Source organism: Bos grunniens, chromosome 29 (genome assembly GCF_055505025.1).
Source record: "Bos grunniens cultivar Pamir isolate PY7600 chromosome 29, Bosgru_T2T1.0, whole genome shotgun sequence".
Classification (NCBI taxonomy): domain Eukaryota; kingdom Metazoa; phylum Chordata; class Mammalia; order Artiodactyla; family Bovidae; genus Bos; species Bos grunniens.
The window spans coordinates 7,089,327-7,113,699 of NC_141193.1; the positions used below are offsets into that span (position 1 = coordinate 7,089,327).

The 24,373-nt window shown below is 49.7% G+C and overlaps 1 protein-coding gene across 1 annotated transcript; it reads right to left on the minus strand.

Annotated features, from left to right (window-relative positions):
• Positions 1 to 618: 618 nt before the first annotated feature.
• TSGA10IP (testis specific 10 interacting protein) lies at positions 619 to 9,610 on the minus strand. Its single transcript, XM_086384804.1, has 8 exons — positions 9,449 to 9,610; positions 7,994 to 8,127; positions 7,171 to 7,892; positions 6,845 to 6,992; positions 4,649 to 4,819; positions 1,589 to 1,688; positions 1,264 to 1,388; positions 619 to 769 (listed from the first exon to the last, which is right to left on the minus strand). The coding sequence occupies exons 1-8, from the start codon at positions 9,593 to 9,595 to the stop codon at positions 646 to 648; spliced, it is 1,671 nt and encodes a 556-aa protein (XP_086240930.1). The 5' UTR covers positions 9,596 to 9,610; the 3' UTR covers positions 619 to 645.
• Between the last annotated feature and the right edge of the window lie 14,763 nt (positions 9,611 to 24,373).

Consider the following 24,373-nt stretch of genomic DNA (forward strand, 5'->3'; position numbering starts at 1 on the left):
CAGCTTCCTTCCAACTCCTACATCTAGTATTGTCTGCCAACGCTGCCTTGCCACGCTCCTTGGATTGGGTTTTTTAACCTGAGCTCTGTGACTGCCCCGGAGGTCGAGTTGAGCTTCTGTGTATCTGTAAACCCCCTGAAATTGAATGCAAAATTTGGCACATCCGTGTGTGTGTGAGCTTTTCTTTTCCTTTGAGGAGACTGTAACTTGTAGTTACTTAAGTGTAAAAGCTCAGTTCACACAATTCCTCCTGACACCCCCACTTGCCAGTTGCTCGATCTGCCAGCCCATCTGTTAGCGTGTGATTTTGCGCCCTCTTAAAGGCCCGCCCCCTCCCCCACAGGACTGGGCGTTCCCAAAGGCGGAAGGCATTCTGTCCTGTTCACTCTTGAATTTCCAGGACCCAGCATTGGTAGGCGTTGCAGCTGTTGCTCTTGGGAGATGCCCCACTCACTCCTCTGGGCAGAGATAGAGCCCTTTGTACTGGGCGGGGGCCGTCGGAACAGCCAGAGTTCCTGGGGGATGTGAGCACAAGCCAAGCGTGCTGCGTACCCACCTGTCACTGCCTGCTCCCAACCCACAACCACTTCCCACCACCGCCAGAAATCCCACACTGTATTTTCCACAAAGCATTTAATTTTTCTCTCAGGGACTCAACTCTTGGTCTGGATTTGGGGCGAAGTGCTGGTCAGCCTGGCTGCCAGTGGGTTCCATCTTTGGAGGACTCTGAGAAGAGGGCTCCATTCTCGCCCCCACTGACCTGTGGCTCCTTAAAGATGAAGACACAGATAGAGACCACTGGGCTCTGCAACTCCCCACCCCCATAACCAAGGAGACCAGGGCTGTAGGGGGGGCAAGGCCTTCATCACCAATGTCGGTGGTTTCAAATGTGGCTCTTACACTCTGAGACCCTGAGCGGGAGACTACCCCCGCCCCCCAAGCCTGATAACCTCTGCTCTGCACCAAGTTGTTCTGAAGTGTAAGCGTTCTGTGGGGAAATAACCTTGGCCCTTCCTTTCTCAAGTGATGTTGAGGACAGGGCCTGGGGACGGCCCTGCTGACTGCGAAAGCTAGACTGAGTCCTTCTGGCCAGGGAGTGGACAGGGCAGGACGGAAGTCTAAATTCAGGGTGGACCCATGCGGCTGCGGGGGAGGCCCCTGGGCAGGCAGCAGCTGAGTGAGACCCCGCGGGGCAGGCGGCAGCTGAGCAAGACCCCGTGGGGCAGGGTGCTGGTGGCCTATCTCCCCACAGCTGGGCCTCACCTGTGCCTCCTGGGGGCGCCCTCCATGTCCCTCTTGCCCGCCTTGGCCAGCAGCTGCTCCTCATCCAGTCCCAGTGCCGACAGCACCTGGGAGAAGCGCCGGGTCACGTTGAGCCGGGCGTTGGCCTGAGGAGAAAGCAGAGGGGTCCCCTCTCTCACCTGGGCTGCCCCGAGCACACAGTGAGACTCTGATTACTGAGGGGGTCCCAGGGCTTTTCAAGGGTCCAAACTGAGGGGGCCCCTCCCGCCTCATCTCCCTACCCTCTCGGCCGGTGAGAAGCTCTGCTCTCAGGGAGCCCACACACTTGCCCAGGTGCCAGCCTCACCTGCATGGCCTGCTGGAACAGGTAGGGCCGGGCCTGCACCCGATGCTGGATGCCTTGCAGCTCTGCCTGGTACTCAACAAAGCGCTGTCGCTCCTGGCGCCTGAGGGAAGATGGGCCTCTGGGCAGCTGACCGTGGACTCGCACCATCCCCACTGATGAGCCCTCACTAAGGACTTCCTGTTTGTCCTCCCGCCCTTAGCTTTACAAAGTCATTTCATTTCCGTCTTCGGCTGGGATTCCCCCTGACGTGAATGGAGTGAGAATCATCTGCCACCGTTTTGTCCATGACACGCCTGAGGCTCAGGAGGGACAAGGGACTTGAGGTTGCACAGTTGGGAAGTGAGGGGCTGAGCACGGAGCCTGGGTTGGCAGACCGTGCCAGGCTCGCCCATCCTCCCAGCCATCCCCGAGGAAGAGGGGCCAGCACTGGCTTCTGAGCAGCTGGACGTCTGTGTGCACAGCCCTGCCTTCCCCGCGTCCACCCCTGCACCCTCTCTGCCTGTGAGGAGAAGCTGTGACTGTTGGCTGTGGCTTTGGGCAAGATCACGCTCTGGACCCTGGGTTCAGTACGAGCTTGCCAGAATTCTCTGTGCTTCTTGTAAGCCAATAGTTTAGAAAATGGGACAGTGGAACTAAAGAAATGTATTGCAAATGAAGAATTGATGCTTTTGAACTGTGGTGCTGGGGAAGACTCTTGAGAGTCCCTTGAACAGCAAGGAGATCAAACCAATCAATCCTAAAGGAAGTCAACCCTGAATATTCACTGAAAGGACTGATGCTGAAGCTGAAGCTCCAATACTTTGGCCACCTGATGTGAAGAGCCAACTCATTGGAAAAGACCCTGATGTTGGGGAAGATTGAGGGCAGAAGGAGGAGGGAACAACAGAGGATGAGATGGTTGGATGGCATCGCCCACCCAATGGATATGAGTTGAGCAGACTCCAGAAGATAGTGAAGGACAAAGGAGCCTGGAGTACTGCAGTCCATGAGGTTGCAAAGAGTCGGACACAACTTAGCGAGTGAAAATCAACAACAAACTGCAAGAGAAAGAACACATCCCAGAAAGATCCAGATTCCACTGGAGAAGCACGATCCCATGTACAAAAACGCAGTTGGTGCACTTGTCAGAAATCTGTCGGCTCTACAAGCTGCGAGTCCTGGCCGTGAGTGAGAAGGGTCCTCTGACCGCGTCACACGTGGGACCAGGCATCCTTCTGCCGAGCACACAAGAGAGGGCGAGGGTTGTGGCAGCAGCACTCAGAGACAGGGCAGGAGGGGAGAGGCACACAAGACTCAGCCTCTGCTGGGAGCCTCTGGCAAATGTGCGGGGCCCCACGGGAAAGCACACTGGCTTGCTGGGCCAGGACCCTTGGCTATGCACCAGGTAAAGAAACTTTCTCCATTCAAGAAAAAGATGGACTTGAAAACCATGACCGGAAACAGAAGTCACTGCGAAGAAGAGTCTTCAATATTCAAGGGGGGATTTTACAGCAGTTTCAAGGAGCAGAGGTGGGGGAAGCCTGAGCTATATCTCTGTCTTGCCCGTGATGTCGCGTACACTTTTCCTGTGTGGTTCTTGAGGCTATTTCTGTTAGAATTGAAAGGAAACTCATGTCTTGGAGCTCTAAGTGAGAAAGGAAGTCGTGTTAGTGGGCTTTTGCCCTATTATCTCAGAATAAAAGGAAAGTTTGGAGCTTCCCTGCTACAGGGCAATGCCTTTTGTGCCCTCACTCCTAGGAAGAGCAGAATCTTGCATGCAGCACAGAGCTAAGGTCAAGGGCTGAAAGCACTGAGACACCCTCCATGGGAAATATCTGCTCCCAAGTAGAAAATGAAAGGATTGTGTTTGGAACACTCCTCTCACTGACCCCTGCCACTGGAGTGGGAGACTTCCTCTTCCTGCCTTGTGAGAAAAAAAAGGTGAACTTGAAGTCCAGCAGGGAGAAGGCATCTCCCGGTTCACTGATCAAGGATTTCCTCATTGGCAAAGTTGGGGGTGATATGGCTGAGCCTCAAAGAGTAGGTGATCGGAGCCCCACTGGATCCTCAGTGGCCCCATCGCAGGGTAGAAACCCCCTGGTCTCTGAGCAGTACCCCACTCCCCTTGACCTAGTGCTTCTCCCCAGATGGAAGGGCTGCCTTGGTGCCAGCTGCACCCTAGAGGTGCTCAGTGTCAGTGGCATCAGTGATCATATTTCTTTGAGTTATCTGGTTCACCAGCTTGGGCTTTGCGGGGAAGATCCTGGTATACTATATCTGGAGACTGGGCATTTGGGCCCTTCATGGTGGCCAAATGGCTGCCTGGGTTGGAATCCCAGCACTGATGCTCACCTGTGACTTTTGACAAATTATTTAAGCTCTTGGAGCTTCTTTCATGTGTAAAATTATGGGAGTGGTGATAATACCTACTCTTATGAGTCCAAAAAAGATTTGCTTTTAAATCTTAATTTGCTTTTTTATGATCAAAACATAAGAAGAAAATGAAATGGATGACTCTGCCCCTGACCACGAACAACTGTCTCTAGGACTCAGACCATAGGCACTATTCACATTCTCCACCAACTATCCCTGTAATACATGAATTTTTATAGTATGCACACCTGGCATCTGAAATCAGAAAACAAGATTTGAAAGTGTGATGATGCATGTAGAACAATTCAAACTTGAGCCTTTGACAGCTGTTGGGATGGTTATTATTAGCCAGGTGACCTTGAGAATTCCCTGGCTGTCCAGTTGTTACGCTGTCCAGCTGTCCACGCTTCCACTGCAGGGACCTGGGTTCAATCCCTGGCCAGGGAACTAAGATCCCGCATACCACAAGGTGAAGCCAAAAAATAAATAAATAACAGGGTGACCTTGTCCCAGCCCCTTTTCCTCCTGGGCTTCAGTGTCTTCATCTGTAAAGTGGCCCAACCTGCCTACCTGGCAGGGAGGATGGTCCTGGGGGCTCAGCCCCATGGGTGGGTTGAGGACAGGGTCTCCTTGGTCCTTCTGTCTGACACTTAGCACCACCTCCCTGCGCTCTCCCCTCCAGGCCCCCCACAACCCTGGGTTTCCTACCTCAGCTCCTCCAGCTTGCGCTGGGCAGCCCCTGGCCCCCGGCTCCCTCTGGGTGCGTAGGCTGCCAGGCAGCGAGCCACCTGATGCTGTACTCGCTGCTCCCGGGCCCGCCGCACCTCGGCCTGCTGCTGCTCCTCCCGCTGCTGCAGCTCCCAGGCCCGCAGCAGGTTTCTTGGGTGAGGGGAGAGGAAAAGCAGAGGGGTAGGAGAAGTCTGCAGGGAACAGGAGCCTCATGGAGGCCCAGGGGTAGATAGGGGCCTACGGGGACCTAGAAGGAGAGATTTCCACAGTCCAGAGAGCCAGGGGCCTAGGGAATGGGGTTTGTCATGGAAGTCGAATTGAATGGAGGCTGCCTCTGGGAGCTCAGCCCTCGGGCCCAGCTCAGGCCTTTCTCAACTCTTCCTGGAAGCCTTCTGCCTATTCCAGCCAGTGGTGTGCCCCAACTCTGACCGTCTTCAGCCTTGTGGAGCTTGGCACACATACCCGTGACCTCACCTTCCCCTTGCAAAGCAGCTTTCCTTGACAGAAGGGCCCAGATCTTTCTTTCTCTCACCCCACATCTAGTAGGAGCTAGAGTAATGCCTGTTGGTTTGAGGGACAGACAGATGAATGAATGGGAAAGAGAAAGAAACGGTGAGAGGATCCGTGCGTGTAATGGATGAATGGTGTGGATGGTTGAATAGACAGAACCTAGTCCACCTGAAACACCCTTCCCCCAGGTCTGATGATCAGTTCTTCTTGCCAATCAGGTCTTTGCTCAAAGGTCAGAGAAAGTGAGACCTTAGCACCCCATCTACCTCCCAGAGATTTTCCATCTCTAGCTCTACGTTTTGTTCATTTCTTTATTGATTATCCTTCTTTCCAAGTAGAATGTAAGCCTCATGAGAGCAGGATTCCTTGTCTGTCCTCTTCACCGCCAGTGTATCCCAAGCACATAGAACAGTGCCTAACATAGATGGAAACTCAATTTGGGTGAGTTCATGCATAATTGTTGTCACGGAAACTCAATATGGGTGAGTTCATGCATAATTGTTGTCATTCTCTCCCTGAGTTGTGTCTGACTGTTTGTGACCCCTTGGACTGCAGCACACCGGGCTCTTCTGTCCTTCACTATCTTCAGATTTTTTGCAAATTCATGTCCATTGAGAAGTGACACCACCATCTAACCATCTCATCTTCTGCTGCCCACTTCTCCTTTTGCCTTCAATCTTTCCTAGCATCAGGGTCTTTTCCAATGAATTGGTTCTTTGCATCAAGTGGCCAGAATATTGGAGTTTCAGATTCAACATCAGTCCTTCCAGTAAAGGCCATGAATCATAGTCAGATAGAAAGATGGAGAGGTAGACAAACAGAAGGGTAAATGCAAACATACACTCAGCACAGGTTTATTGAGCACCAACTCTGTGCAGACCCTTTTAGGGCACCAGATGGGGGCTGTTATCAAAAAGATCCGGCAACTTCCCTGGAGGAGCCTTCACATTGTGCAAAGGGATAGACAGATAGCCCAGCACCTTCCCAAGGGATCTGGGCTTTGTCCTTGGGGTGCTGGGGAGCATGGGAAGATCTCGAGCAGAGATGACAGGGGGAGACTCATAGGGTGCTATCAGAATGCTGAATGGATCTCACCCCACACTTCTAACTGGTCACCAAGGCCCACTAAGCCAGCCTCCAAATATCCTTTCAGATAAAACATTCTCTCTTCACTCACATGACCACCTGGTTCAAGCCTTTGCCTAGATATTGCCAGCAGCTCCCACCCCGTTCTTCCCTCCTGCTCCCACTGTCTCTGTTCAAGCCCCAAGGATAGTAACGATCTAACTCTTCTGCCATTGTCCCTTTTCCCCCCATCTGTCTCCTTTTCCAGCTGACTTTGAGCTTCTTAGGGATGAAACCAAGTCTTTTTACCTTTATATCCTGAGTACCCGTGAGCAGATACCCGATGTATGTTGCATTAATCACTTAACTAATACATTAATGAATGGGTAGAAGTGAGTGAGAAGTGTCTTATGTCAATAAACAGCTGGCCAAGGGGATGGATGGATGGATGGATGGATGGATGACTGGATGATCAGAAGGACTAGTGAGTGGATAAATGAAGGGATGAATGAGAGGATGAATGGATGAGTGTCTCTTGGAGAACTAGCTCCTTCTCTAGTCCCTGTGCTTTGCTCCCACCCTCCTTCTTCTCCACCTCACCTGGTGGCCTCCTGTCGTTTGTGGAAGGTGCGGTTAGGGAAGTTTGCAAACAGAAAAGTCTCATCATCTCCCAAGGGGTGGGCCTTCCTGCTCCAGTTGGAGGCCTGAACAGCAGCCCGCAAAGACTTCCAGGGCTGTTTCTCGGGGCCTGTCCACAGAGGGACAAGTCAGGGACTATTGATCCTCCTGTCCCCTTGGGCAATCCCTCCCCGCACCTGAAGCCCAGCCTGGCCGTGTCTGAACACCTGGCCCAGGTCACTGGCTCCGGCCCCTCTCCACGCTGTGTGACTTTGTGGGGAACCTGGGCTTTGAACCCCAGGACTCACCACAGTCCAACTCCTGCTGCAGCTTCCTCTGCAGCTTCTCCAGGTCCCACGGCCCCTCCAGCTCCTTGGCCCTTGGCTTCCTCCTCTGTGGTTCTCGGAGGTTGGTGGAGCTGGAAACACTCTCCAGGCGCCGCACTTCACTCTCGTCCCAGGCCTCCTCACCAGAATTCCGCCCCTTTCTTCGAGAACTGGTCCTCCTTCTCCAGGGGGCCCGGTGTTCCCCGTCCTCGGCCTCCTCTGTGGCCTCTGAAAACTGCTCCTCCTCCAAGATCAACCCCCTCCTGGGGAGCTGGGGCAGTTCCCCTGGAATCAGACCCCTCTCAGCTTCCTCGGCTCCCAGGCCTTCCGGCTCAGACTCCTCGGGCTCCAACCCGGACCCTGAGGACTTCCTGGGCGACTGCAAGCCTCCCTCCCCGGACGGCTCCAGCTCCTGGCTGGTCCCCCTGCCCGGAGGGATGGAGGTGCAGCTGCAGGCCCTGAGCTGCTGTCTCCTCTCCAGGTTCGGCTCCTCTGTCTTCCAGCAGAAGCTGTGGGCCTCTGGGAGGGCGGGCGTGGACTTGCGCCGGGACTTGTGGTGATGGACCGCCAGGGGCAAGGGCAGGGCCTGGTGGCCAGGGGCCAAGACAGAGCTCGGCTGATGCAGGGCCCGGCCATCTGTGGTGAAGCTCTCCCAGGCCCACTGGAAGGGGAAGGAGGGTTTCCGAGGAGAAGAGGGGACGACACTGAGGAGGGAGAGGGCAGGAGGCAGGGGTCAGGGCCCAAACTCTGGCCCCCAGCGGGGCCTGGCCCCCTGCATCCCTCTCGGCCCTCCACAGCCACTTACTCCTCAGCTTCCGAAGAGCTTTGCCCCTTCTTGTTCCGGCCTCTGAGCCTCCGGTCCTTCTTTGGTGTCTGCCCCGCGCTCCGAGACCTCTGCTTCTGGGCATGGATAACACCATCACCGCTCCCAAGACTCCTCTGGGCGAAGGTAGGAGAGGAGGCCTAGCTCTGAGCCAGTCGCCCAGGGGACAGTCCTATGCACCCCTGCTGTTACCCTGGGAACTGACAGATCACGGGAACTGACAGATCACGACCTGAATTATTAATATTAAAATAGCAACAGTGGGTTTCCCTGGCAGTCTAGCGGTTAAGAGTCCGCTTGCCAGTGCAGGGAACCCGGCTTTGAGCCCTGATCCAGGAACATCCCACGTGCTGCAGAGCCACTGTACCTGTGGGCCACAACTAAGGAGCCTGCGCTCTGGAGCCCATGAGCCGCAACGTCTGAGCCCGCACGGCGCAACTACTGGTGCTTGAACACCTGGAGCCTGTGCTGCGCAACCAGAGAAGCCTCTGTGATAAGAAGCCCGAGCTCCACAAGGAAGAGCAGCCCCTGCTCACTGTAACTAGAGAAAGTCCACCTGCAGCAACAAAGACCCAGAGCAGCCAAAAATAAGTAAATAAATCTTAAAAAGCAACAGTGCTATTCACTGAGCACCTGCTGCATGCCCAGGACTTTCTTGCATTAACTCACTTAACCTTCCTTCCCAAGGACCCTATGGGGCTTCCCAGGGGGCTCTAGTCATCAAGAATCTACCTGCCAATGCAGGAAACGCAAGAGGTGTGGGTTTGATCCCTGGGTCGGGAAGATGCCCTGGAGAAGGAAATGCCAACCTGCTCCAGTATGATTGCCTGGAAAATTCCACAGACAGAGGAGCCTGGCAGGCTACGGTCCATGGGGCCTCAGAGAGTCAGGCTTGACTGAGCCATTGAAGTCACACAGGCCCGCACGCACACACACAAGCACACACACACACACAAGGATGCTATGAGGTCCCTGCTCACTCTCACCCACATCATGCAGATGAGAACACTGAGGCTCAGAGAGGTGAAGTCCCTTGACTAAAGTCACACAGCCGGGAAGCAGGGCCAGGAGCTAACGTGTGGACTGTCCTAGAGCCCAGATTTGCCCCCTTTGCTCTGGGCTGCCTCTCGGCCCTGGACAGCTCTTCTCAGTGCCCCAGAGGGCTCTGGCCTTGCAAAGCCAAGGAAGGAAAAGCTCATCATTTTTCCTGAAACCCAAATCCTCCCAATTTGCCAAAACTGCCCCATCAGAAACCTGGGAGTCATAACTAGGCATCATCCTCCCCTTCACCCCACGTCCCTGCCCGTCTCGGACCTCCCTGACTCTCTCCTGGGCCTTGGCTCCAATCTTGTGGCCTCCCTCAACCTTGACCTCCCACCCCAGAGAGCCAGCCTGCCTCTGGGCGGTTGGCAGTCCCCCCGCGGGGCCCCCTCTCACCTGCTTAGCGTAAGGGGTGCTTGAGAGAAGCTTGAGCAGACCTGTGGCGGTCCCCGGAGCCTGCTGCCGTGTGTCATGCCCAGGTCTCCCGGAAGAAGTCCTGACCAACTGTTGGTGGGCGTTTAGCATATTGGTTTCTTGCCCCATCCCCCACCCCCATCTGCCAACCTTGGAACTGCCCAGCCCACCATCTCTATGGCAACCAGTCCTCAGCCTGTCTCAAGGGCTCTGGCAAAAGCAGACCAGGAAGGCTCTAGGTAAGGCCAGCTTCCTTCCAGAGGGGAGAGTTCGGCAGGACGCTGAGGAAGAGTCCAGGCCCGGGAGTCCAGAGATCAGGCCAAGTCCTGCCTCTGCAGGGCTCCCTATGGTCTCGGTATAATCCCCCTACCCTTGCTCAGCCTGTATTTCTCCATCTCTCAAAGGAATCTCTGGACTCTCCATCCCAAAGGGTCTTCACACCCTGTGAAGAAGCAGATAGTACCTGCCGCGTCCCTCTCCCTCTATCTGCCTCCTGGTTAAAAAAAAAAAAAAGGTATCTATCTCATTATAATTAAAAATAAAAAAATCTTTTGGCCATGCCACATGTGAGATCATAATTCCTCTACCAAGAATTGACTTCCCTGGTGGTTCAGATGGTAAAGAATCCGCTTGCAATGCAGGAGGCCTGGGTTCAATCCCTGAGTTGGAAAGATCCCCGGGAGAAGGGAATGGCTACTCACTCCAGTATTCTTGCCTGGGAAATCCCATGGACAGAGGAGCCTGGAGGGCTACAGTCCATGGGGCCGCAGAGTCAGACACGACCAAGTGACTAACATGTTCACTTTCTTCAAAGATCGAACCTGTCTGTACCCCCTGCATGGGAGCACAGAGCCTTAACCACTGGGCAGACAGGGAAGTGCCCTCATTGTAATTTTAACTGAGTTGTGCTGATTACTTCTTTGACCCGCTCTTCATTACTTTTTTGCCTCTGGGCTCATCCTGTGAGCTGCTTGTTTCTGTTCATGGCCGCGTATTATGCTTCTGGGCTTTTCTTTTTTAACTTGTGCAGGAGCTCTGTATTCACTAGATTGCAACCAGCTGTCTGTCAATATTATCTGAGGGCCTTTGTGGAACAGAAATCCTTAATTTTTTTCATTTTTTAAATTGAAAATTCAATTTAAAAGTTACATTGTAATTCAACTTAAATTTTCAGTTGAGTTACAGTGTGTTAATTACTGCTGTACAGCTAAGCGACTCAGTTTTACATGTGTATATCTGTCCTCTTTCATATTCTTTTCCATTATGGTTTACCACAGGACATTGAATATAGTTTCCTGTGCTACATAGTAGGAGCTTGTTGCTTATACATTCTATACATACCAGTTTGCATCCGTTAGTCCTAAACTTCCAATCCAACCCTCTCCCATCCTCCTCCCCCTTGGCAACAAGCAGTCTGTTCTCTGCGTCCCTGATTTGGAGAAATCCTGAATTTTGATGTAGTCAGATCCATAAAGGTTTTGCATGAGGGTTTGCCTTTTGAATGTCTTAAGTCCTTACCCTACTCCGAGGTGGGGCCTTCTCCTATATTTTATTCTGCTGCTGCTGCTAAGTCGCTTCAGTCATGTCCGACTCTGTGCGACCCCGTAGACGGCAGCCCACCAGACTTCCCTGCCCCTGGGATTCTCCAGGCAAGAACACTGGAGTGGGTTGCCATTTCCTTCTCCAATGCATGAAAGTGGAAAGTGAAAGTGAAGTCGTTCAGTCGTACCCGACTCTTAGCGACCCCATGGACTGCAGCCTACCAGGCTCCTCTGTCCATGGATTTTCCAGGCAAGAGTACTGGAGTGGGGTGCCATTGCCTTCTCTGATATTTTATTCTAGTAGATCATAATTTAGCTTCCAGGTTCAGATTGAAATGCTCTACACTTTTCCTTTTCTGATACTGTCCTTATCTGGTTTGGGAGTCATATAAGAAAGTGGGCAGCCTCTTCTCATTCTCTGTTTTCTGGAACAACTAGTATAAGATAAGGACCATCTGTTCCCCTTCCACTGGGACTCTTCTGCACTGGAGTCTTAGATTATAATTTTCTTTACTGGTTACTGATCTATTTTTTCTTAAAAGGCCTTTACGTTAAGTTTTAATTTTTACTGACATACAATCATTTGTAATATTCTTTGATATTTTGACATTTTAAATTTCTGTGGGGGCTCAGAGGTCAGATCATGTAGGGCCCAGTGGCTGTGGGAAGGTCTTGGGATTTGCCCTAAACATGATGGAAAGGGTGAAAGGATATTGTTATAGAAGAACCCATTTTGCCAACACAAAACTCCCAGTCTGCTTCAAGATTATGAAGGGTTGGAAGGTGGATTCTAAAAAGGGAATTCTGTGATGAGATTGGGGCTGGGGCTGGGGGCTGCTTTCAAGTCCTAAATCTGGGGAATTTGAGATGGGCTCCCTGAGATCCTGGCAAGCCCGTGGGTCAAGTGTACAGGAGGCTTTCAGAAAGACTTCAGAGCCATGGTCAGAATGGCCAGCACTCCGAGGAAACACGGCACAGGAAGTCAAGACTTCATCTGGGGGCAGAGACAGGTTTCCTTATGGATTTCACAGGGACATTGGGAGATAAATATTATCTTTTATTATACCCCATGCATCTCATTTGGTCAGGGAGAAGAGGTGGTGGGCTTCTCTGGTACCACTAGTGGTAAAGAATCCACCTCCCAGTGCAGGAGATGCAAGAGACACAGGTTCGATCCCCGGGTCAGGAAGACCCCCTGGACTAGAAAGGAAATGACAACCCACTCCAGTATTCTTGCCCGGAATATTCCATGGACAGAGGAGCCTGGCGGGCTGCAGTTCATGGGGTCGCCAGGAGTCAGACATGACTGAGCACACAGGTGGCAGAGGAGGTGAGAGGAGCTGACTCAGGGTTTTGTGTGTTTTTTTAACATTTTTATGTATTTATTGAATTTAATTTATTTGGCTGTCCCAGGTCTTAGTCTCGGTACATGAGATCTTTGGCTTTGGCCGCGGCACGCGGGCTCTTTAGTTGAGGTATACAGACTTTTAGTTGCACGATCTAATTCCCTGGCCGGGGATCGAACCCGGGCCCCCTGTGTTGGACTACCAGGAAAGTCACCCTGATTGAGGTTTTTAAAATCCCCCTTTGGCTGCTGTGTAGAGACTAGCCTGGAGGCCCAGGGTGGAAAGAGGGACTGTTGTCCAGGAGAGGGACAGGGGGACTTGGGCCACAGAGGCAGAGAGAGGAAAGAAGAGGAGAGGTCTGGATATTGAGCCTGGGCCCGCCACCATTCAGAGATCAGGGGAAGATAGGGAAACACAGCCATGGACATAGGACAAGAGAGGCTGGTAGGGAGGAAGTCAGCCCAGAGAGGGAGGGCTCCCAGCCAAGTGAAGTAAGTGTTTCAGAAATGAGTGGGTGATCAGCTCTGACAAGAGGCACTGAGAGGTCAAGGCAAGGCTGACTGAGTGAACTAAATTTGGCAACCTCACTTGTTCCCTAGGCCCAACTCCAAAAACCAGACATACAAGGTGCATTACAGACATTGGCTATTTAAATGTGGCTGAAATTGGCCTCAGAAAAATATTCTTTCCCCTGAGAAACTTGTACCCTTTGTTATCTCTGGAAGAGGGAAGCTGAGTTATTACATCTCCCTTTTTGCTTTGGCTCCCTGGAAGCTCAAAGCCAAATTTGATCTGCAGATAATAGAATGCTTTATACGCGCATGCTAAGTCACTTCAGTCGAGTCCAACTCCTCGTGACCCTATGGACTGTAGCCCCCCAGGCTCCTCTGTCCATGGGGATTCTCCAGGCAAGAATTTTGGAGTGGGTGGTGATTCCCTCCTTCAGGGGATCTTCCCAACCCGGGGATCGGATTAGCGTCTCTTTCGTCTTCTGCACTGGCACGTGAGTTCTTTACCACTAGCACCGCCTGGGAAGCCCAAGTGTCTTATGGGCTTCACTTAACAATAGACCGGCATACTTATATCTTTATGTTCTTGCTCCAGAGCTTCACATTCTCTTTTCAACTATCTTCTCACATTCCTGAGTCTCCATTTTTGTTTTGAGATTTTATCTTCTTTGTTCTTACCAGAAGTTACCTCACTTATATTGGGAATGAGGCAGGTATGCAAATTAATTCTACCATTTAGCAAATATATGGAGATGCCTTATACTAGTTAAGTTTTTTGGTTTGCAACTGACAGAACTAAATTAAGCCAAAAGGATAAAATAAGTAATTGGCTTATTTTACTAATAAATAAACAGGGCCTGACCTCATTTTTTGCCTGGATTGAAAGATTTGAGCCCCTTTGCATGTGTGTGTGCGTGCGTCTGTGCGTGCGTGTGTGGTGTGTCTGTGTGTGCACGCATGCGTGTATGTGTGTGTCTTTCTCTTCCTCATTTCATCGTCATTTCTCTCTCTGTGTTGGCTTCATTTTCTCCAGTGGGAGTGTTGGCTGCAGGCAGCACCAGATTTCTGTCCTTGGCCCTTTGCCACCAGAGTAGCGAGAGGACTCTTCCCAAGTAGGATTCTGACATTTCCTGCCTTGAGTCTCATGGCCACCCCTGGACCAATCACAGGGACTTAGTGGGACAAGGACTGTGACCCGCTGTACTGTGGCACCTTCTGGGTGGAGTGGGAGGAGCAGTGTTCTAAGGATAGAAAACAGTATGGAGTTTCCTCCAAAAAATTAAAAATAGAACTACCATACAATCCTGCAATTTCACTCTTGGACCAACGAAAACTAAAACACTAATTCTAAAAGATATATGCAGCCCAGTGTTCAACACAGCACTATCTATAATTGCCAAGGTATGGAAGCAACCTAAGTGCCCATCGATAGATGAATGGATAAAGCAGATGTGATACGTAAATAGATATTGATAGATGTTAGAATATTTGCTAAGTCACTTCAGTTGTGTCCAGCTCTTTGCGACCCTATAGACTGTAGCCCACCAGGCTCCTCTGTCCATGGGATTCTCCAGGCAAGAATACTGGAGTGGGTTGCCATTTCCTTAGCCAGATATTAGATTATTACTCATCCATAAAAAAAAGAACGAAACCTTGCCATTTGTGACAAGATGGATGGAACAGAAAGGTATTATGCTAGTGAAATAAGTCAGACAAAGAAAGACAGATACCGTACGTTTTACTTCATGAAATCTACAAAACAAAACTAATACAACAAAACAGAAATAGACTCACAGATAAAGAGAGCAAACTAGTGGTTGCCAGAAGAGAGGGGCGTGCGGGGATAGGCAGATAGAAGGGGATTAAGAAGTGTCAACTGGGCTTCCCAGGTGGCGCAGTGGTAAAGAATCCCCCTGCCAGTGCAGGATACTCAAGAGATGCAGGCTCAGTCCCTGGGTCGGGAAGACCCCCCTGGAGGAGGGCACAGCAACCCACTCCAGTATTCTTCCTGGAGAATCCCATAGATAGAGGAGGCTGGCAGGCTACAGTCCATAGGGTCACAAAAAGCTGGACACAACTGAAGCAACTGAGCACACACACTTGCAAGAGATATAAACAACCAGTTATATATGTATATATATACATATGTACACACACACATATATATATAAAGTTAATAAAAACCTTGGGACTTCCCTGGCTGTCCAGTGGTTAAGACTCCACATTTCCAATGCAGGGGCCACAGATTTGATCCCTGGGTGAGGAACTAAGATCTCACATACTGAGGCATGGCCAGTTAAAAAAAAGAAAGAAAGAAAGTCAACAAAATAAATGTTACAAGGATGTAATCTATAGCACAGGGAATATAGTCAATAATATTATAAATAACTTAATATGGTAAGTATCTATAAAAATACCAAACCACTATGTTGTACATTTGAAACTAGTATAATATTGTAAGTCAACTATACTTCAATTTTTAAAAAGGGAAAATTTCAATTGCATTAATTTTTTAAAGGTTGGGGATGTGAGGTGAGGTGACTTGAAGGCAGAGGGTCAGGGCAGACCATAGTACAAAAACGTGCTTATCGTGTCTCTATAACAGACATCCTACAGATGCAGATATGAATAAGATGAGCCTCCCTGCCTTGAGACGGTCACAGAGCATGAGGGAGGTGAAACATGCACACACGGTTGTAATCCAAACCACCGGAACTTCGGAAGAGGGATGGGCAAAAGACGTGCAGAGTTCAAAGGAGAGAGGACTTCCGATTCTGGCCACAAACAAGTCAGGTGGATCCTTTGGCTGCAAACAATGAAGAAACTGGATTGTTCAATCGCTCAGTCATGTCCGACTCTTCATGACCCCGTGGACTACAGAATGCCAGGCTTCCCTGTCCTTACCATCTCCCAGAATTTGCTCAAATTCATGTCCATTGAGTCAGTGATACCATCCAACCATCTCATCCTCTGTCGCCCCCCTTCTCCTCTGCCCTCAGTCTTTCTCAGCATCAGGGTCTTTTCCAATGAGTATAAGAAACAACCCTGCTTTCAGATGTTAGAAAACTGGTAGCACAGGACTGTAATCCCTCAGAAAAGGGAATCAGAAATAATTCCCAGAGTTCACACAGGTCTAGAAATCTTTATGAGATTCTCTCTAGTTAGAGAGATTTCACTGAGTACACAGAAAATTCAGTAGAGAACCAGAAGAGCCATGTCTTAGAAGTGAGCCTAAATCAGCCCCTAATGAAGGCTACTCACCATTCAGGAGCTTGTAACAAATCTCAAAATGATCAGGCTAACCCAGGAGTAACAACCAAATTGCCAGGAAGAGTCCAACACTCTTTAAAGAAATTCAGTGAAATCCAGATCAATAATGTAAAATTCGCAATGCAATGTTTGGCATCCAATAAAAATTTAACAGATATACAAAGAAGAATACTCTGATTAATAACCAGGAGAAAATATCTGTCAATTAAAACAACCCAGAAGATGGCAATACTCTCCACACCAACTTAACTCAATCTCTATTGAAATCTCAGCTGCCTTTTACAGGAACTGACAAGCTGATCCTAAAATTTACATGCAAAGTCAAGGGGCCCAGAATAGCCAAACAATCTTGAAAAAGAACAAAGTTAGAAGACTTACATTTCCCGATTTGAAAACTTAGTGCAGGGACTTCCCTGGTGGTCCAGTGGTTAAGATTCCACACTTCCATTTCACTGAGATCCCGCATGCTGCATGGCACAGCCAAAAAAAGAAAACTTAGTGCAAACCTATCTATATCCCAGCAATCTTGATTCCAGCTTGTGAGTCATCCAGCCTGACATTTTGCATGATGTACTCTGCATATAAGTTAAATAAACAGGGTGATAATATACAACCTTAACGTACTCTTTTCCCAATTTTGAACCAGTCCACTGTTCTATGTCTGGTTCTAACTGTTGCTTCTTATCCTGCATACAGGTTTCTCAGGAAACAGGTAAGGTGGCCTGGTATTCCCATCTCTTTAAGAATTTTCCACAGTTTGTTGTGATCCACAATGCCAGAGGCTTTAGCATTGTCAATGAAGCAGAAGTAGATGTTTTTTGGGAATTCCCTTGCTTTTTCTAGGATCCAACAGATGTTGGCAATTTGATCTCTATTCTTTTGCTTTTTCTAAATCTAGCCGTACATCTGCAAGTTCTTGGTTCACATACTGCTGAAGCCTAGCTTGAAGGATTTTGAGGATAGTCTACTAGCATATGAAATGAGTGCAATTATACGGTAGTTTGAACATTCCTTGGCATTGCCTTTCTTTGGGATTGGAGTGAAAATTAACTTTTTCCAGTCCTGTGGCCACTGCTGAGTTTTCCATATTTGCTGGCATATTGAGTTCAGCACTTTCACAGCATCATGTTTTAGGATTTGAAGTAGCTTACTTGGAATTCCATCACCTCTACTAGCTTTGCTCATAGTAATTCTTTCTAAGACCCACTTGACTTCACACTCCAGGATGTCTGGTTCTAGGTGAGTGATCACACCATCATGGTTATCCAAGCTATTAAGGCCTTTTTTGTATAGTTCTGTGTATCCTTGCCACCTATTCTTAATCTCTTCTGCTTCTGTTAGGTCCTTACTATTTCTGTCCTTTATCATGCCCATCTTTGCAAGAAAGATTCCCTTGATATCGCTAACTTTTTTTTTTTTACAAGATCTCTAGTCTTTCCCATTCTATTGGTTTATACTATAATGGAAAGAATATAAAAAAGAATATCTATCTATCTATATATATATATGCACAACCAAATCACTTTCCTATATAGCAGAAATTAGCACATTGTAAATCAACTATTCTTCAATGAAATAAAATTTTAAATAACTTGTGCCTCAAAGGACACCATCAAAAAAGTGAAAAGACAGTCCACAAAAATGGGAGAAGATATTTACAAATCATATATCTGATAAAAGAGTAGTATCTAAAATACAATGGGCTTCCCAGGTGGCTCAGTGGTAGAGAATCTGCCACAGTACAGGAGACACAGGCTCGATCCTTGGGTCAGGAAGAGCCCTGGAAAAGGAAAAGGCAATCCAGGCCAGTATTCTTGCCTGTAAAATCCCATGGACCAAGGAGCCTTGGTGGGTTATAGTCGATGGGGTCGCAAAAGAGTTGGACACGATTGAGCGACTAAACAACAACATGGGAGTCTTTACGACATACCAGTCTTGGGCCCTCATCTAGTTAGATCAGAATCTCTGGAGATGGACCCTGGGCACCAGTCACCTTCCAAGATCCCCAGTAATTCCAATATGTGGTCAAAGGTGAGACCCCTGTACACGGGGCCCAGGAGCTGAGTTTGGTCACAGCCTAAGGCCAGAGCCTAGAACAGCCTGGCACAAAGTAGGTGGTTGGCAGATATCTGTAAATATCTCCATGCATGTGTGTGTGCTCAGTGGCTTCAGTCACGTCCAACTCTTGGCAACCCTATGGACTGTAGCCCGCCAGGCTCCTTCTTCCATGGGATTCTGGAGTGGGTTGCCTTGCTGTCCTCCCAACTCAGGAATCAAACCTGCATTTCTTGTGTCTACTGCATTGCACGTGGATTCTTTACCACTGAGCCACCGGGGAAGCCCAAATATCTCCTTAAACAACCCTAATACGATGCTCATTTAATAAGGAAACTGAGGCACAGAGAGGTTGGGTTACCCGCTTAAAGCCACAAGGCTGGTAAGCAGTGGTGCTATAACCAAATTATTTAATACATACAAGGAGTATCAGCCCAGAGCCAAGACTCTTCCTGGGAGGACTCCAGTCCCTTGAGAATGATGGGTAGGTGGATCCCAAGTGGAGATGGGACCAGGTCAGGAATGAAATGGGGCCTTTAGAGGAGGAATGGAGCCCCCACACCAAAACTGATCAGCTTCCCTGCTTGACTTCAGCTGTGGCTCCAGACAAAGGTGGTGGGTGGTGGCAGGGAACCCACAGGCAGAAACAAAACTCAGAGAATTTAGGGGAATAGGAAAGTGAAATCAACCCCAGCACAGGGCAGGGGGTGGGAGAGAATTGGTGGCTGGAAACAAGGGCGGCACTCGCCCCTCCCCACCCCCTGCCCGTCACTCAAAGGGTCAGGCTCCCCACACAGCACCCCTGCCTGCAGCTGCTTCCACACCCCGGCCTCCTCCAAGTTCCCAGAATAGCCAGAACACTGCTGCCCCGTCCCTCTCCCCTCTCCATGCCTGCTTTTCCTTCACAACACGTCCCACCCCACCCCACCGCACCCCCACCCCCACCCCCTGGGCACTGGTTCTCTGAGCAAATGTTCACCAGAGCAATTTGTCCTTTTTCTTTTGTGCTCTTGTCCCCAGAGCCCAGAGCAATACCTGGCACAGAGTAGGTGCTCAGGAAATATTTGTTGAGTGAGTGAAGGAAGGAGACACCTATGAGCCCAAGAACACCACAGGGGCACTGTTTGCCTGCTTTTATAGACAGTGTCCAGGAGGATCAATTGCTTTGGCCCTTTCTGAAGATGACAATTGACAATACTTCTTGGTTTTGCTTTCAGCATGGGTTGCACGGACCTAGCAACCTAGCTCCTTGGTTTGGGCATTCCAGGTATCCCCATGGTCCTAAAAAGCCTCCCTTTAAAATGGATCTTTCAGGGACTTTCCTGGTGGTCCAGTGGTTCAGACTCTGCTCCCAATGCTGAGGGCGCACGTTCGATCCCTGGTTGGGGAACTAAGATCCTGCATGCCACGCAGCATGACCACAAAATTAATAATAAATAAGTAAAATAAAATAGACTTTCCCTTTCACCCATCCCCAGTCCCATTCCTGCTCCCCACAGCACCGCACTCTTGTGTGTCTAGCTCACGTCCTTCCAATCTGCTTTCCAGGCATTTATTTCCATACGCGTCAGTTACAGGCACCATTTACTGAGTGCTTACTATTGAAACCTGAGAAGTGGAGCATTTCCTGCCATATCAATAAACGAGGCTGTCGAAGTCCTCAGGGATTCCAGCCCTCCAGGGCACTCAGGAAGAAGAACAATACCGGGATCCAGCAGCCACCAGGCTGTAGCCGCTCCCTAAGGAGAGCACTGAGGAAAAACACAGGATGGTGGCCCCAGATAGCTGAGATGCGTATGAAAGGAATGCATCTTCCCATACGTAGAAAAGCCCTAAATTCCTTAACTTGAGACATCTGGTTTTCTTTAATTCACAAAAATACTTTTGATGTTCAGACTACCTGCCCTTTGTTGGCTGCAAACGTCTATGTACCCTGACCTCACCCCACCCCCACTTCCTCTGAGCAGTTCTCTCGGGTCACTTGAGATGACGTCTACCCAGTTTGAAGTCCTAAAAATTCCCGCCAAGTAAAACATATCTCGCAACTTTTAGGTTGTGACTATTTTTGAAGTTGACAAACAGGTTGCTGTGATTTTAGGGCTCTGAAGAGCTCTGGTACCATAGTCTTTTATGTCTCGATGCAGAGAAGAATTCATTGAGAGCAAGTGATAGATAAAAAGTGATTTATTACCGTATGTAAAATAGATAGCCAACAGGAATTCGCTGTATGGCTAAGGAAACTCAAATGGGGGCTCTGTATCAACCTAGAACAGTGGGATGGGGTGGGAGAAGGGAGGGAAGTTCAAAAGAGAGGGGATATATGTATACCTACGGCTGATTCATGTTGAGGTTTGACAGAAAACAACAAAATTCTGTAAAGCAATTATCCTTCAATAAAAAATAAATAAATTTTTAAAAAGTGGTTTATTAGAATAGGATGCTTGTGAAGCTTACAAGTGGACAGGCGAGGGGATATCATGCCCTGAGAACTTACTGGGCTACGGTTTAATAACCAGAGGAAGAGTGGGGAGGGGAGAGGAATTTCTTTGTCTTTCTTGAGTAGACATCACGCTTCCATTATCATTTCCTCCTCCAGGTTCAGCAGGGACGTTTTCCTGTCCCTACATGGTCAAGCTGAGTCCACAAAATTATTGTTTTTATATGTGCAGAGAGCATGCCCTAGGGATCATGAACTTACTGAGCTCACTGGGCAGGATGTGGGTCTCATGCTACCATTGTTTTATTGTTTGGGGGCACGTCTTGTGCTTCTCAGCCTGCTTGGTTTTGTGGTTAAACAAACCTGCTTTCTTGAGTAATCATTAACTTACAGGGGTCTCCCATAGTTTTTCTACTTACAATACCCTAGTGGGATTAACTACTTAAACACCTACTTTGTCCCTTGACTCTGTCCCTATCACTATGTGCTAGATCCTGTGCTAAGCACTCTATGTGTCATAGGAGGTGCTAGGATTGTCCCCACTTTAGAGATGAGGAAACTGAAGCACAGAGAGCTTAAGTCACTGGCTCAAGGTCACAGAGTAAGTGACAGAAATATATAGCATTGTTGTGCTGTCTGCGTTTTGACTTTCCATAAACACTGCTGCGTTATAGATCTGTTCTGCATTTTCCTGTTTTTCTGATGCAGTGAAGATTTGGTCACACTGCTACCAGCCATAGGAGAAGGCAATGGCACCCCATTCCGGTACTCTTGCCTGGAAAATCCCAGGGACGGAGGAGCCTGGTGGGCTGCCTTCTATGGGGTCTCACAGAGTCGGACACGACTGAAGCGACTTAGCAGCAGCAGCTACCAGCCATGCCGCGCCCCAGTGACAAATAACTTGGAGCCTCCAACTCTCTGCCACCTCTAACCACGCCTATGACATGTCTTTCTTCCTGTGAGAGGTCTTACCCAGAAGTGGAACAGCTGGAGGTCACTTAGCTGCCAAGCTGCCTTTTCAAACATGCCCCTAGTTTACACTCTCACCAGAAGCACTAGACTTCCACGTACCCACTCCCACCAGCCATCTGTTTTACCTGGCTTGCCTTTTTGGAGGGGGTAGGGCTTGCAGTATCGTCATTCTCCGACCAGGGATTGGCCCCAGCGTTGGGAGTGTGCAGTCCTAACCACTGGACTGCCAGGGAATTTCCTTTTGACTTTCTGTTCTTGCCAATCTGATGGGTCTTGTGTGAGATCTTGTTTTCCCTTGTCGCTTTCCGATTACTGGAGTGGGCACACAAGTGTTAGCCCTTGTTCCATTTCTAAAAATAGCATTTGAACACACAGGCGCACACAAAATAGAAAGGACATGATTTCAGAACAAAGATAGCTCAACTATAATTATGGGAGTTGAGTGTCACCCATGTCCTGCCCCTCTCCCCAGCAACACGGAGCCCCCTGAGAGAGTCCAGAGCCATCTGCCGCTCTCACCAAACACTCTGCACAAGGAGAGGAGGGACCAGGCCCCTGGTGGAGCGCCTGGGTCACAGCTGCCATGCCCCCGCCGCAGTGCCCATAGCCCAGAAGAGTGGGAACCTGGTCCCATCCATGTCCTGGAGACAAACTTAACCACACCAGAGAAAGAATGGGGGGGGAACCTCGTGAACACCACCTCCCCACACTCTGGACCCCTGCACAAGCCTGTGTACAATCTCTGTGCCAATGAACAAACTCAGGCCACTCAACTCACTTGCTGAGCCTCAATCTTCTCCTCTGTGAAATGGGTGGTGATGAGGACACCTTTCTGAGAGAGTGGACTCAGATAAACAAGAGCAGGATGATGAGATACTGCCGCGCATTGGGTCTCCTGGCAACCATGAGGGGCGGTATCAATAGCTCTGGGTGGGGACTTCTCTGGTGGTCCAGTGGTTAAGAGTGTGCCTGCTGATGCAGGGGACAGGGGTTCAGTCCCTGGTCCAGGAAGATTCCACATGCCACTGGGCAGCGAAGCCCATGTGCCACAACTACTGAGCCTGTCCTCTGGAGTCCGTGCTCCAACAGGAGAACCCACCACAAGGAGAAGCCCATACACCACAACTGGAGAGCAGCCCTCACTGCTCCAAGAGAAAGTCCGTGCAGCATCGAAGACCCAGGGCGGCCATGAAGAAAGCAAGCTGCTCAAGAAAGAGAAAAAGCAAGAGCTTTTAAAAAATCGCCCCATATGATGGATGTGGAAGGCTGGAGAGGTGAAGTGGCGAAGTCACCCATGTCATGCAGCTCGGCAGGTCCTTCCTCCAGGGCAGGGGCAGAAAGTGAGGTCACTCCCACCCCAAATCTCTCCGGCCCCTCCCTTCCTCCTCAGCCCCTGGGCCTGCACGTCTGGAAGCGACCAGGGCAGGTGTCGGGGAGGAGCCCACACCGCTGCCTTCTCTCCCTCCATGAAGCTTCTGGGACTCTGAGGGGCAGCCAGCGCCCGGACACCCCCTCAGCTGAGGTGAGCCGAGTTTGGGGCTGGTGGCTCCTGAATTGGGTCCTTGGGTGGTGGAGGAGGAAATGAGAACCAGCGGTGGGGAGACCACAGGGAACCTGGTAGAATCAAGTCTCAGTCCCTGCCTTTGCCCTCACGGTTCCTGCTGCCCTCTCCCCACAGGTAGCTTGTGGCCTGTGCACTCCTCGCTTAGTAGGGTTGTTTACTGAAATCTCACGTTATCAGTCTCCCCTGAGCACTGCATAGAATGACTGGACCAGCATCCTGCACGGGACTCCCCACTTCTTTATTACACTTTCCTTTCCCAGCACATGTCTCACCATTTGACATACTGTTTATCTTCTTTATTGTCTGTCTCCTCCCATCAGAAAAAAACTCCAGGAAACACTTTGTTCATATAATCACCCCTACCTAGAAGAGCAGCTGGCATGCAATATGTTCTCGATAGACAGGTGCGTGTGTGTTAGCCGCTCAGTCATGTCCGACTCTTTGGGATCCCGTGGACTGTGCACACCAGGCTCCTCTGTCTGTGGGATTCTCCAGGCAAGAATACTAGAGTGGGTTGCCATTCCCTTCTCCAGGGGATCTTCCTGACCCAGGGATCGAACCCGGATCTCCCACATTGCAGGCAGATTCTTTACTGTCTGAGCCACCGGGGAAACCCCCACTAGATATGTACATAAAGTAAAAGTTTTCAGCAGGTATCATAAAGGTGCGTGTATTTTAAGTGGGCAGCTTGATCCATTGTTATAAATAACCACCACCAGTTCAAGCTATAGAAAATTTCCAGAAGGTTCCCGTGTGCCCCCCATCAGTCCCCATACCAAGGTACTAATACTGACTTCCATCACCATCAGTTAGTTTCACCTGTCCCTGAACTTTATTTAAATGAACTGTTGTAATTTGTTTGGTTGCTTTTTGTTGGTTGGTTTCTTTTGCCAACATAACATCTACAAGATTGACTCTGATGTTGTGTGGCACGGTGGTTTGCTCTTTCGTGTTGCTGCTCTGTTATCCAATATTCTATCATTTCTTCACTTGTGCTCTTGTTCAAGCTGTTTCCAGCTGGGGATACAGACATTCTTGTGTGTGTCTGTTAGTGGACGTGTGCCCAGGGGTAGCATTGCCAGGTCATGCAGAAGTGCATGTTCACGGACTCCATTAGGATCTGCCAAACCGTTTTCTAAGGTGGTTTCACCAAGTGCCTTTCCCCTCAGTAGTGTGAGCTCTGGTGTCACCACTTCCAACCCTAGCATTGGTG

Bases quoted from the DNA above. Each gene is read 5' to 3' on its own strand.
- TSGA10IP (XM_086384804.1), bottom strand. From the start codon at position 9,595: ATGGGGCAAGAAACCAATATGCTAAACGCCCACCAACAGTTGGTCAGG. The intron at 8,128-9,448 runs GTGAGAGGGGGC...ACCTTCGCCCAG, and splicing joins GCACCCCTTACGCTAAGCAG to AGGAGTCTTGGGAGCGGTGA. The intron at 6,993-7,170 runs GTGAGTCCTGGG...CTCTGTGGACAG, and splicing joins GCAGCAGGAGTTGGACTGTG to GCCCCGAGAAACAGCCCTGG.